The following is a 14654-nucleotide window of genomic DNA, read 5'->3' as shown; positions in this document are numbered from 1 at the left end:
ATCACCTCGCCCTGTCCTCGCTGGCACAGGTACGACAGGTGGCAGAGGCGCTGGTGTCTGAGGCCGAGTCCTGGGACCCAGAGCCCTGTGCCCAGCCGCAGGCCTCCTCCGGGTCTGCCCCAGGAGGCCTTTGCGCCCTCCTGCGGTGCCCCAGGAGAGCTGGGCGACCTTACAAACAGCTGGGGGCTGGCAGAAAGACTAGTCAAGGACACGCGACGCAATGCCAACCTCCTCCGGGGAGTGACTTCCAGCAGTGCAACCTGCTCGCACGTCCACGGAGAGAAAGCAAGAGGGATTCACCCCATCCAGACAGTCCTTGCAGGTAGCTGGAGAGTGAGTTGCAGTGGGCGTGACTCCTGTGAGCAGCTAAGGATGTTTGGGATCAGGAAATGTAGACCCCCTCCATCTGGGCTTCCTCTAGGACAGTGTTTCCCAAACTTTTGACATGTGTACCCCTTCTATAATTTTCGGAACGCTGAGTACCCCTCGTACTCATGAGAACGTAGAATTAGGCGCAGCTAAGCACGGTGCAGTGCACGTCCCCACCAAACTCCGGTGCAACGCGTACCCCCACCAAACTCTTCCTGTACCCCTGGGGGCACGCGTACCACACTTTGGGGAACACTGCCTAGGAGTTCCATCATCGCTTAGATGCACAGGAAGCAGGAGGTTCAGGAGATTTGTTGAATGGGAGTGGGAGTGGGAGACGGGGGGGTGTTTTATAAAAAGAGCAGGCAATTACACAAACAAATAGATTACAAAACCCTGTGGGGAAAATGCATCTATCTCTGCTCTGTGTGGTGTGAGTAATTGTCGCCCCATGCCCGCAGACAACCAAGATAAATGTGCCAGGAGCACACGGACCCAGCGGGGCACCGGGGCGGAGGAGGGCATGGAGCCTGCACGGAAGCAGCGTTAGGCTCCGCGTGAGCAGACAGGGCCGGGAGGAAGCCGGATGCCCGCAGGTGCCCACTCAGTGGCATGTACAAGAGAAACACCCAGGAGAGAGTTCAACAAATGAAGGCCCCCAGCAGGTGTGGGGGGACCTTATTCCACTTTTTCGCCACAGGCTGGCATCGCCGGGGCCCCACGGTCCCTATGGGGTTGACAGGCAGCTACAGAGTCCCCACCGTCTCCTCCCCAGTCTCTTCCCCAACCCCGTCTCCCACAGCAACATCAGGAGCCAGCATTCCCCACTGAAATTAAGCCTTCTTTTGCTCTTAGTCAGGCGACCAGACGTCCCTCTTTTGGGGGGACAATCCCGATTTTTAACAATTTGTTCCGCGTCCCTCCGTGTTTTAAAAAAGTCGCCATTCGCCAAAACTGGTTTAGCTCAGTGGATGGAGCTTCGGCCTGTGGACTGAAAGGTCCCGGTTTCGATTCCGGTCAAGGGCATGTACCTTGGTTGCGGGCACATCCCCAGTGGAGGGGTGCAGGAGGCAGCTGGCCGATGGTTCTCTCTCATCAATGTTTCTAACGCTCTATCCCTCTCTCTCCCTCTCTGTAAAAAATCAATAAAATAGATTTTTTTAAAATAAAAAATAAAAAAGTCCCGATTCTTTCCAAAACCGATTTTTAACAATTTGTCCAGCGGGACGTGGGACAAATTGCTCAAAATCGGGACTGTCCCGCCAAAAGCGGGACGCCTGGTCACCTTATCTTAGAGTCAGGGCTGAGTTCTCAGAGATTTAACAACATTTCCTGAAACCCAATGAGCAAACTCTCGATGTCCTTATTAGAGAAGGTGGGGCGGGGGAGGAGGTACCACGGCAACAGAAAACCCCTGAACCTCATTTATCCTGTAGCTTCGCTGGCAGGATTACAGAATCCTTTTCCAGATCCCGATTCAAAGCGACGAAGGCGTCTCTGGGTTCCGAGGCCTCGGACACATCCCTGTGGGTGGATGGCGTCCGCGCAGTGAGACAGCCGCCACGGCCCGCCTGCCTGGCGAGGGGCATGGGAAGCGAGCGGGACAGCCACGCTCTGAGCTGGGGAGAGCGTCAGGCTGTCGATCCAGCTCGGAGGGCGTCACACACACAGTTCAGCATCGCAGGGACCACCCCAGAGGTCAGCCAGCGGCGGCTCCGAGGGCGCAGCTGTTCCAACCACGCCTGCTTCCTTTGGGGTCGCCCGAGCTCTCCCTCTCCTCCAACCCCACAGGAGAGCCACACCCTTGGGTGCCATCCGCCTCCGTCTCATCTGGCTCCCAGTCACGCTCAGGTACAGATGCCAATGAAACATGGTGGGGCCAAAGGGCGGGGGTCAAGGGGTTCCACCATTCAAGACACTTGTGCTAAAGAAAATGCCGTCCTGGGTGTCATGAGGTTTTCAAGCTCAAAGGGAAAGGAGAAGCCTGCAGGGCACTCATACCCAGAAGGAGACAGGCCGCCCAAATGCATTTTTGAGAAGGTGCCCCGATAAAGGTGCTAGAGAATGTAAGAAAAGTACAAGCTTGCATCCACGACAAAGGAGCGATGAGAGCAGCAGCAAAGCTGTCGTACGGAGCACCAAGGACATGAACTCGAAAACCCAGCCTGCTCCCTGCAGCCCGTATCCTGACAGCTCGTCCTCATCACTTTCCACATGGAATTCCCGTGACGCCCAGTCCTCCATCCCTCCTGCTAAGATGCATTTACACCCTTGATGTGTCCCGGGGAGAGGTTCACACACTATGTGCGACGTCCTGGAGAAGGCCAGGACAGCCCATGGTCCTTGGTCTGGGATGCATGGAGGGGATTTCGAGGCGCAGCCCAGGACAAGGCCCGGAGAAGGGCCTTTCGCGGAGCACCGCCGTGTGTGATCCAGCACAGAGGCCATGCTGTCCTCGAGGATAAAGGTAATGCCGATGTGTCCATCTCCCAGCGAGAGCATCTCATCCACAGGGAGACGGTCACGCGGGCGGAGAACTGACACACACCCACTTCCCAGAAGTCACACGGGGTTTGCAAACTATTCAAGAGCAGACTCTTGCCCTAGCTGGTCTGGCTCAGTGGATAGAGCATCGGCCTGCGTACTGAATGGTCCCAGGTTCGATTCCAGTCAAGGGCACGTGCCTGGGTTGTGGGCTCAATCCCCAGTGGGGTACTTGCAGGAGGCAGCCGATCCATAAGTCTCTCTCATCATGGATGTTTTTCTCTCTCACTCTCCCTCTTCCTTCCTCTCTGAAATCAATACAAATATATATATATATATATATATATATATATATATATAGAGAGAGAGAGAGAGAGAGAGAGAGAGAGAGAGAGAGAGAGAGGGAGCGCGCAAATTCTCAGTCAGAATTCATTCACATTTAGAGCCACACATTTGCAGAAAGCTCATCACTCAGCATGATTCCTGGTTTCCTTCTAATCTACAGCTTACACTCCTTCTACAACCACTATTGCTTCCCACATATATTTTTGACAGGCATTTTAATGATAATTTTCACCTCTGTTAGACAAATGCATGCTCAATAAAAATAAAAAATAAAAAATCTGAAAAATATACCAAAAGTTGAAGCAGGAAAAAAAAAATCTCAGGCATATACTTACCAACATTGTTAATATTCTGGGATATTTCCATTTAACCTCTGTTTGATTCAATAGCTCCTTGGAACCAATATGTTCCATAAGCCAACTCTGGCAAAAATCGCCAATAAGCTATGATGTAAACTGCCATCTGTAATCTTTCAATTACCTTAGGACTGTAAAGCAACCAACAGATTCCATTTAAAAAGACATAACTCGCCAAAACCGGTTTGGCTCAGTGGATAGAGCATTGGCCTGCGGACTGAAAGGTCCCAGATTTGATTCCAGTCAAGGGCATGTACCTTGGTTGCGGGCACATCCCAAGTAGGGGGTGTGCAGGGGGCAGCTGATTGTTGTTTCTCTCTCATCGATGTTTCTGACTCTCTATCCCTCTCTCTTCCTCTCTATAAAAAAATCAATAAAATATATTTTAAAAAATAAAGTAAAATAAAAAATAAAAAGCCTAAACTTGCAGGGGAAACGGGCGAAGGGGGCTGTTTAATACATGAACATGAGCTGGCGCTCTCCTGTCAGTCTTTCCAGACGCCCCGTGGGTGGCCTCAAGCTTATTCAAGCTCTTGTGTAACTTCAGATATAAACCCCTTTCTTTAGACGTGCAATTCCTTCTGATTGTCTGGGAAGGATAATCTCCTGTGACTCTGGGAGGCACGGGAGAACAGAGAACATGGTATTTTCTTGACAAGCGCACAGCTGCCCACATTTATCAAGATATGGAACGAGGATTTCATGTTCCTGTCGGCCTTCCCCGACAGACGTGCTCCTCAGTGATATCAAAAACAAAAACGCCCGGCTTACCTGATTAAGAAGTCATGGAGGCCGACGTCAAAATACCTGTTCAAAGGAGACACAGACAAGCATATCAATGGGAGATATTTACAGAAAGGGGAAACTTGGCCAAAAAAATAATACGTAATTTACATTCAGAGCGTGGTGAATAAAAGGATTACTCCGTGATAGCTTTTCTCCAAGGATGGCCTCTGGGGCAGCCTGCAGCGTCATCTGCACACGCAGATCCCCAGGCCCCGCCCCAGACCCAGCGAGGAACCTGGACGCACCCCCAGGCCACGCTGACGCAGAGCCGCTGCTCTCTGGTGGCCAGCGTGCCGGCCGGTCTCCGCTCCCTCTAGAAATGAAGGCCCCGGGCCTGCGTGGATGGCCCGGGTACCTTCCATTTCTCCAACAGGTGAGTCCTTTTGTAACACTACTTGTCTCAGATGTTTACTCAAAAATAAATAGAAGGTATTTATTTAAATATATTTTATTGATTTTTTACAGAGAGGAAGGGAGAGAGAGAGAGAGCTAGAAACATCGATGAGAGAGAAACATCGACCAGCTGCCTCTTGCACACCCCCTACCGGGGATGTGCCCGCAGCCAATGTACATGCCCTTGACTGGAATCGAACCTGGGACCTTTCAGTCCGCAGACCAACGCTCTACCACTGAGCCAAACCGGCTTCGGCAAATAAAACATGAAACTGCACTGGCCAAAGGGAAGCCACGCAGGAGTGGGGAAGGCTCCGCTGTGGTCCTCCCGGCTCCTCGCAGCCAAAGGCCCTGCAGCTTTCCACCGGGGAGAGCAGCCCGGTCCCCACCCGGCTGGGCCGAGGAGGGTGGGAATGGGGCTTTCAGCCACAGCCTTCCCTGGACGCCACTAAACTTACTGAGTCTCTAGAAAGAGCAGTGATTGTGTGGCCTCCCTCCCCACCAGACCGGCCTCCTGTGCTAGTGATCGGCCTGAGGAAAGCCCGAGGTAATGCCTTCTCTACGGACAGTGAGCACTGGACACAGAAACTCACCCTGGGGTGGGGTCTGACTCCCCCTCGCCTCCGGCTCCACCCCTACGCGTGTCCCAGGAGCACCCGCCGGCCCGGCCACCTCAGCCCACCGGACATATGGCAGGCGACAGCTGACATTAAGACAGCGTTCCTTGCATAAATGGCAAGGTTCTTTTATGTCCCCAAGCATCTATTTGAAGATCACAGACGTGTGGCAGGTGAGAACAGAGACACAAAGCCTCACGTAAAAGTTACCACGTTCCCGTGTTTACTCAGTTCGGGGGCATTTAAGTACATTCACGTTGTGGTGCCGCCATCACCACCACCCACCTCCAGCACTTCTCTCTCTTCCTCGAGACCTTGGGTCTCCTCTGTGCCAGGGGAAAGCTGATTTCGCTCCTTCCAAAGGGCTCGGGGGTGGGCCTCTGCTGTGAAGCCGTGTCTTTAGACACGAGCAAACCAGTGAAGTTTCTAGAAATATGTTCTCATTCGTTTTCATGTACAGATAGATGGAGCTAGACTAGGAACAAAATAAGCCCCTTCCTTCCTTCCTTCCTTCCTTCTAGAATTGTATAGCAGGCTCTGTGCTAGGCACTCTGTACAGTATCTCTTTTAATTCTCACAACCAACCCTTCAAGATGGGTTCCTACCAAAACCTGTTTGGCTCAGTGGATAGAGCGTCAGCCTGCGGACTGAAAGGTCCCGGGTTCGATTCTGGTCAAGGGCATGTACCTTGGTTTCGGGCACATCCCCAGTAGGGGGTGTGCAGGAGGCAGCTGATCAATGACTCTCTCTCATCGATGTTACTAACTCTATCCCTCTTCCTTCTGCTCTGTAAAAAAATCAATAAAATATATTTTTTTAATTAAGAAAAAAGAAAGGGGCTTCACCTCTGAAATAAGATATCTATCAAACTGTAGCACAACTCTTCTCATCACCTTTTAAGAAAACACTCTCTCCCACCCCAGCCCACACATAAGCCAGATGTCCTTATTTGGACACATAAGCAATCATGCGCACATAATTCTTGGCTCAGAGAAATTAAAAACAGGAAATCTTTTGCATGTGTGAGTGATGTGAAAGTTTTGTTGTCTGAACACCAATGGACAGCAGCCATGGGAAGTGGGTTTCAGCTTGATAAACTTATAAAGAACATGCTAGCAAGTCACAAGGCCCTAGCGAGGCAGCGCACTGCCCCTCCAGAATGAGTGTGAGCCTGAGCTAAAGGCTGCTTAGAGGAGACTGAACCATCAGACAGGAAGCTGGAATGCGTGGCCTTACAGGTCCCATCTGGCCTCAGGCTTCCTGTTTCAGTCCCTTTCGGGACGCATCTCTCAGAGTGGATTCTAACTCCCACAGCAGCATTCTTGTCTGATAACCACCAGCAAATCAGTGGACGGTGCCTGGGCTGACGCAGCCCTGGTGGTTCATTATTAAGATGATGACTGCTATTGTTGGCAGAGCCTCACAGAGCATCAGAATCAGGCTCCTGGCGCCTGACAAGATGGTGCTGAGCATATGTTTACTCACGGAGCCACACACTCGCATATCCCGGAGTTCAGCAGCCCCTCTGACAGAGGAGGGTCAGGCCCACGCAGCATGTCTGCGGCAGGACTCAGACCAGAACCCACTGTAGGTCCCAGGATTTGTTCTGCTCGTCCAGGGTGACTGCCTCTCAGAGTCCTGGTCCTTCTCCCCAGGCTGGCCTTGGCTGTTTGGGAACTAAAGTTACAAGAGACTGCCGAAACCGGTTTGGCTCAGTATATAGAACATCGGCCTGCGGACTGAAAAGGTCCCGGGTTCGATTCCGGTCAAGAGCATGTACCTTGGTTGCGGGCACATCCCCAGTAGGGGGTGTGTGTAAGAGGCAGCTGATTGATGATTCTCTCTCATCGATGTTTCTAACTCTCTCTTCCTCTCTATAAAAACCAATAAAATATATTTTAAAAATAATTTAAAAAAATAAAAATAAAATTACAAGAGGCAATGAACTGGGGCCAGAACCTGCACATGACACAACCAGTGAGCTAAGTTTTCAACCCACAGCTGCTATGGCTGCCGAGCATGACACATGCAGGACAGTATTTACATGAAGTTTCGCATTCAGATCTCAACCCTTGTCTCAACTTCCATTTACAACCTTCACAGGCTTCATCCCCAGACTGTTTATCCCATTAGTGGGCTGCCCAACTCATAGTGTTGTGAAGCATTTAAAAAATGCCAGCATGTGTCCACACTAGTAGAGATGCAAAAGGATTGATTATGTACCTTTGTTGCTCACTACACCCCACACTTAGAGGATCACTCTCAGTTTCAGAGCCTAACTTCAAAGAGAGACTGACAAAAAGGAGAATGTTTAGATGGTACCAACCATAAGCATCTCTAAGAGCATCCTTCCATCTGCCCATGCATCCAGCATTTGTGAGCAGTGAGTATATAAGGAGGGATAAGGAGGATGAGGAGGGGATGACACAGGAAACCAGGTAAGTTTAATATGGTCATGCAGTGGATCAGAAAATAAGATGGAGTAACTGGATTTTCAGGTAGATTTAGTGCGAAGCCCGGTGCAAGAAATCACGTGGCCACCCACCTGTGCAGCCTCGCTGCCCACCTGCGCCAGGCTTTGATCGTAATGGCGTTAGGGCCACTGGGTTTTTATAATATAGATGGGCTGCCTTGGGAAGTTTCCTGTCACTAGATCAGATTCCCTTGATAACATCTATTCATCAATCCATCCATGCACCCATCCCTCCATTCATCCATCTGCCCATGCATTCAGCATTTGTGAGCAGTGAGTATATAGACATGATCAAGTTGTCATCCCTCTTTCACTGGAGGGGGAAGTGGGGGGGAAGAGCGGGGTGGGGGGGGGTGCCAAGGAAAGACCTACAAGTGAACAGGCCGTTACTGCATTGTGTGATCAATGGTGGGTAAGAGGAAGACGTGGAGCATGGGAACCTGTGAGGTGGCAAGAGTGACATCCAGGTAGGCTGTTCGGAGTAAAGGAGCCTTGATCTGAGCTGAGCGCTGAAGGTTGCGGAAGAGGTGGCCAAAGGATGAGTGGATGAATACTGAGGATGTAGACAGATGAGTGTGCGTGCAGGAGGGAGTGAGTGTGTGTGTGATGACACTGCAGACAAAGGAAGCAGCCTACAGAGCAGAGACAAGAGGAAATACGTCTCCCTGGGGGGACAGGGGTGGGCAGGTATCTGTAAACAGTTGGGTATGACTGAGGGCAAGGGCAGAGGGGCAGAGGCCACCTGGCAGCAGGGCAGAAATAATCACGGTAAGAGTCAATGTTTATTGGATGTTCAGTGTGTGTTAGACCTCATTTAGTCCTCCCAGCAGCCCTGGCGGGATTGCTTCATTACTCGGTCTCCCTTTCACAGTGGAGGCAGCTGAAGCTCAGAGAGATCAATAACTCACCTCAGGGTTCTCAGCTGGAAAAGTGGCTGAGGCGACACCCTAACCCAGGAAGTGCGGCTCGGAGCCCACAGGGGTCAGCGTTGCCTCCGTACTGGCTCTCCGAGCATGCTTGTATGTCCTGGGAAGTTGATAGTTCATCCTAAGGGCACTGGGGAGCCATTAAACCCATCTAAGCAAAGGAATGGCTGGACACAGATTTGCCTTCTAGAAAGATCCCACCTGGCTTTCGTGACGCAGGGAGGAGGGACAGCGTGAGGTGGGAAGGCCGGGTGTGGGAGATGGCGGTGGTCCTGCTGAAAGAGGCCTGAGGGGCCTGAGCCAGGCAGGAGCCAGCAGGGGCGAAGGTCACGGCGGACCTCCCATGTCTTCCCTCTTCCAATCAAGGACTTCACTTGGTCGGCAAACTCTTAGTCAACAGAGTCAAATATCTATAGTTCAATGGCTGAAATTTCTTTTGAGAGCCTAATTTTTTAAACTTAAACTTCTTTCTAACGCCACTTCTTCAAGACAGACTCGCCCAGGCTGTGGCATTTTGAGGAAGAGCCACACTCAAGGGGCCAAAGAGCCACATGTGGCTTGCAAACCACAGCTTGCAAACCACTGTCTTTGGGCAAGGTCTGTGGGATGGCTGCATAAAGAAGAGGCGTAAACGCATACTGGCTGCGTTCGGTTGTTTCATTGGGGAGGTTTTATCTTGTTTTGTTTTCTGCCTGGTGCTCCTCCCAATGTGTTATTTTTGTCTTCTGGCATGAAAATATTGGTTTTGTAATTTCATCCTTTAAGCATTTTTCCAAAAGGAAAGTGAAAATCTCCTTGTGGAACATTTTTCTTAGCAGATAAAGTCTCCACCCTCCCCACTACTGAGCCTGCACTGGACAGTAATGAAGACGCGACACCCAGGTGAAAAGCCGAGGACCTCAATTCAGATTCTCAGCGTGACCCCCCCATCAGGTCAGGGTTGGCTGTTTCACTTCTTCGGTGAGAACAGTCGCTTTGACTAATAGCCTCATTAAGGAGCTTTTCCTGAGGACACGCAGTGATGTCAAGCCCGGGAAGTCCTCTGGGGTGATTGATTCAGCCAAAATACCGACTGGTAGGTGAGCAGGGCATTCTCTGGTGATGTGAGAGCCTCAGTCTTCGTGTCCATGGGGCTCTCCCCTGTAGAATGCTCCGAGGGACCAAGTCTATGAAGGGAGTTTCAACTCCAAGTGGAGATGTCCCAGGAAATCAGTAGAGGCACGTTGACTCACTTTAACCTGTGGGCGTTCTTTCCGGAAGGAGTACCTGAGATGGCTGAAATGCTCAGAGGTACCTATTCTTTCTTTAGAAAATGCTGAAGGCCAGGAGTTTCCTCCTGACTTAACAAGTCACTTTTTCTTCCCTCCTCTAAAGCACTATTTGGTCCATTCCAGCCGAAACCGGTTTGGCTCAGTGGATAGAGCATCAGCCTGCGGACTGAAGGGTCCCAGGTTCGATTCTGGTTGAAGGCATGTACCTTAGTTGTGGACATATCCTCAGTAGGGGGCATGCAAGAGGCAGCTGATTGATGACTCACTCATCAATGTCCCTAACTATCTCTCTCCCTTCCTCTCTGTAAAAAAAAAATAATAAAATATATTTAATAAATAAATAAATAAATAAATAAATAAAATAAAAACTATTTGGTCCATTCCAGCCCAAGGTAACTCAAAGTCCTGAGTAGCCTATGAGCCTGGGAGACCCCTTTATCAGGCTTTGGGGAGCAAAGCTCAGGTGCCAAACCCGTATTGACTAGGGGGCCATGGTACTGGTGCCCAGATTTCAAAACTGTTTTGGATGCATCGCGGACTGAAACTGGGCTACTGTTTTTGCTAAAATGGGCTCATAAGATCCTTGGCTTCCTTTTGTATCTCAGTGGTTAGTAATAGGACATGGAGAAATCTTCAAGGACTGTGCTTCCTACGGATACGCCCACGTGGCTGATTTGACATAAGAGTGAGCAATGCAACACCTTTCCTGGGGAGTGGCTCTCTCTAGACCACTGAGGCCAGGGACCTGGAAGTGACATGGGATGAGCCCTCTGTAACCAAGGCGAGGCATTCAAAGTCCGGGAAAAAACTCAAATACCTCTTCTGTGTCTCTACAGGAAATGGCGTTGATCCTCTTCCATCGCTAAAAACCCCTCCAGGTTGCTCTTCGTTATTTTGAAGTATCGCCCAATTCTGGGCTTCACCTCCCTTGCCACATCCTCACAGTTCTGTAGCCTACTTTGTTCTCACCCTTGCTCCCCAGCCCCTCCCTCTGCCCATGGTCCGGCTGCCTTGCCATCTGAGCTGACTCTCAAGCTATTCCTGAGCCACACAGATGCCCGGCCTGGCAGTCCCATTCCCTTCTGTCTTCTCCCTCCCTCTGCCCCAAGACCTGGACTTCTCAGGAGTAGAACCTGAACAATCCCATCATAGGAATAAAGACTATCCAATGGGAGCTACTTAAAATAATCATAGGGCTTTGGGTTGAGAGGGCCTGGGAAGGTTATTGTCCCTCCCATTCACATTCTTCGGAGGCAGATTTCCCCTGCTTGTTGAAGAAAGCCGAAGACACTCTCAAAACTATAACATAACCAGCAAATCAAGCTTCCCTTCAGGCTAGCAGCCTGTGCAGGATTCAGTGACATGGGAGTAAGGACACCTGCCTGTGTGTCCCTGAGGCCAACAGGAGGAGAACCAAAAGGCTTGCCTTCTACAGATGACAGAACGTGATACCTGAGCCGAAACCGGTTTGGCTCGGTGGATAGGGCGTCTTCTGCAGACTGAAAGGTCCCAGGTTCGATACCGGTAAAGGGCATGTACATAGGTTGTAGGCACATCCCTGGTAGGGGGGGTGTGCAGGAGGCAGCTGGTGGATGTTTCTCTCTCATGGATGTTTTTGGCTCTCTATCCCTCTCCCTTCCTCTCTGTGAAAAATCAATAAAAATATATTAATAAATAAATAAACAAACAAATTAAAAAAAAAAAGTGATACCAGAGTTGAACACCCATGACTCTTGGGTTTGCAGAAGCCTCTAACTTTTGAGGGATAAAAACTACAGAAAGGGTACTGTTAGAAATGAATGATAATTGTTGGTGGCAAATCCTCTGTAGTGGACAACTTCACAAGCTGGTGGGATGTATAGGAAACACTGCTCTTCCCTAAAAATGAAGGTGTGTGTGGACCTTGACCAGCCAGCTACTCAATGGACACTCAATCAGTCCCACCCTGGCCTAGCAGATGACACAGGGCTGAAGACAGAGTACTTAGAAGGGCACCTAGTCTCTAGCTAAAAGCTCTAATTATTAATAATGTGAATGGCACTTTCAACATCTCCATAACAATCCTTCAAAATGAGGGAAGAAGAAATGAGGAGCTGATTGGAGTGGCTTCATTATGGGTAAGCATTCATTCATGTTGTCTTAGGAAGAATTCAGAAATACATACTTTAACAGGCGGCTATAGAGATTCATTTCCCTAAGTGTGGGAATGAATACTTTGTGTCTACGTGTCTCTATGATATAGCTAGCAACTGTATTCATTAACATCCTGATAATACTTCTTTTTTTTTAATGTATTTTATTGATTTTTTACAGAGAGGAAGGGAGAGAGATAGAGAGTTAGAAACATCGATGAGAGAGAGTCATCGATCAGCTGCCTCTTGCACACCCCCTACTGGGGATATGCCCCGCAACCAAGGTACATGCCCTTGACCGGAATCGAACCTGGGACCCTTCAGTCCCCAAGCTGACGTTCTATCCATTGAGCCAAACCGATTTCGGCAACATCCTGATAATACTTCTATCTTTAGGGATGATTTGGAAGGATAAGACATTATTTTAAAAGATAACCTATGCAAAGTGCCTATTTCACAAGAACAGAATTCGTAAGGTTGATGGGAAGGACACATATGTGAGAATACTAATTCAAGAGCATAGAATTCCTACCTCAATTTTCAGAACTAGAGAATTTTAAAGCTGAAGAGGATCTTAAAGATTCTAATTTATTGCTTTTTTGAGCATTAAAGGGAACTGGGGTGTGGCCAGCCATGAAGTTATTTACAGGCACCTCAGGAACAAAGGGTGGTTGGCAGGGCAGGTTTACCATATACCGTATTTTCCAGCGTATAAGACGACTTTTGAAATGAAAAAGTCAACCAAAAATCAGGGGGGGGGGGGGTCGTCTTATACGCCAAGTATATCCCCCAAAAAAGTCTCGATATACCGCTAAACGAATTTTCCAACTCGATCCCGAAAATCGTCTGGATATTCACAAAAGGAGGAAACATGCGTGGGCCACAATGGGATGTTTTGTGTAACTTTGTCATAAAAGCCTGGAATGATATTACTGAAGAAACAGTAATCAGGTCTTTCAAGAAGTGTGGCATATCAAATTCTTTGGACGGTATGGAGGATGACTTCTTGTGGCAAGATGAAGGGGAAGCCGAAGCTGAAGCCACACCATCTGATTCGGAATTTGATCCATATGATGACTGACTTACAAATGTACCACAAGAGGTCACTGATGAACTTATTATGTCAAAAGAAGAACATGATGAGGATTTTGAAGGATTTTAAGCTCACAATGCTCCTCTGCCTAGAAAAACCTCTTATCATCCCAGTCAGTCACAAACAAGCGTTTTCTGCAAGTTCTTCATGTAATTTTCTTTCCAGATGATGCCATCATTGTTAATGTTCTCTTTTGGATTTCTTGTTTCTCAGTCAAGTTCATGGCATTGCCATTTGTGAAGAGACCTTCCATTTATCGTATCAATGTACGGTATATTACGGTATGTTCGAAAAATGTCATTCATTAAAAATTTAATTAAAAAAAGAACTGGTGTTGCCTCGAAAGTGGGGGGTAGTCTTATACAGCAAATATAGGCCTAAACCTATGTTTTAACTGTAAAATTAAAGGGTCGTCTTATATGCCGGAAAATACAGTACCAGGGGGAAATTTTGAAAAAGAACAGGATATTTGTATGGTCTTAAAGTGCCTCCCACAGAAAATTGATTAGTTGTAAGGCAAGAAAAAAAAAAAAGTAACTATACAAGGAATAAATGAGACTACACTGAAGGGTGTTCGGTCTAGTGTTCAAGTTGATGAAAATTAACATCACCAATGAGAACAGGTGGACACAATCGTGCCCTCCAGAGGTGAGACCCTGTAAAGGACACATTTCTTACGCAGCATTCCTGCTCAGAATGCATAACCTGAATCTAATCCTGAGGAAACATAACCCAAAGCCAGAATGGGGACCGTTGCATTCAATAAGGGACAACCGCGCTCTTCAACGTCGTAAAGAAAGGCTGTGGGAATATCCCAGGTTAAAGAGGCCTGGGACTAGCATTCCATGGCAGTCCAGCACTTTTCCATCCTCCCCTTTGGAAGAAATCAGGACTGGGGTTAATATCAATAACAGGGTTGTCATTCCTTAAATGGATAATGCGCGGGTGGAAAATCAAAAGGCTGCTTTTATTGTGTTTTTTAATTCACGGACCTCTTATGTAACCTAGCCCACGCTGAGTCTTGCAAGAGTAAAAAATAAAAACGTAGCCATGTCCTTGGAGATGAGGCTGTAAATCAGCCACAATGCCATTTTGTCTCTGGACTGAGCTTCTTAACCAAATCCCCTCCCCCATCTCCATCCCCGGAATTGTGAATTCACAGCATTCTGAACCCAGCTTTTGCTCTGTGGCCAAATGGGTTTACCTGTATACTATCGAAATAGATTTATATCATAGCAATGGGTTTATATTAAATATAGCAAACTATCCTACTTTGGTTGTTATGTCTTTAACCCCCTTTCCAAATGAACTTTGAAAATACAATTCGTTTGGAGATGTACGGTACAACAGAGTAAAAAAAGAAACTTCCTTCATTGAGCTGTCTTTCATCTGAGGTCCTCGTGCATTCA

General features: G+C 48.5%; 1 protein-coding gene across 7 annotated transcripts in view; it reads right to left on the bottom strand.

Moving 5' to 3' along the window:
* HHAT (hedgehog acyltransferase) overlaps window positions 1–14654 on the bottom strand; it is a 180569-nt gene that overhangs the window by 80870 nt on the left and 85045 nt on the right. For all 7 annotated transcript variants that reach the window (XM_036442637.2, XM_036442641.2, XM_036442640.2 and 4 more), the window contains exon 9: window positions 4326–4361. In XM_036442637.2, the coding sequence (XP_036298530.1) occupies window positions 4326–4361 (36 nt within the window). The remainder of the gene's footprint in view (window positions 1–4325; window positions 4362–14654) is intronic.

The sequence above is a fragment of the Pipistrellus kuhlii genome, unplaced genomic scaffold (assembly GCF_014108245.1).
Source record: "Pipistrellus kuhlii isolate mPipKuh1 unplaced genomic scaffold, mPipKuh1.p scaffold_m20_p_18, whole genome shotgun sequence".
Classification (NCBI taxonomy): Eukaryota; Metazoa; Chordata; class Mammalia; order Chiroptera; family Vespertilionidae; genus Pipistrellus; species Pipistrellus kuhlii.
Note: the sequence above shows the minus strand (reverse complement) of the source record. Positions and strands in the feature narration are given on the sequence as shown.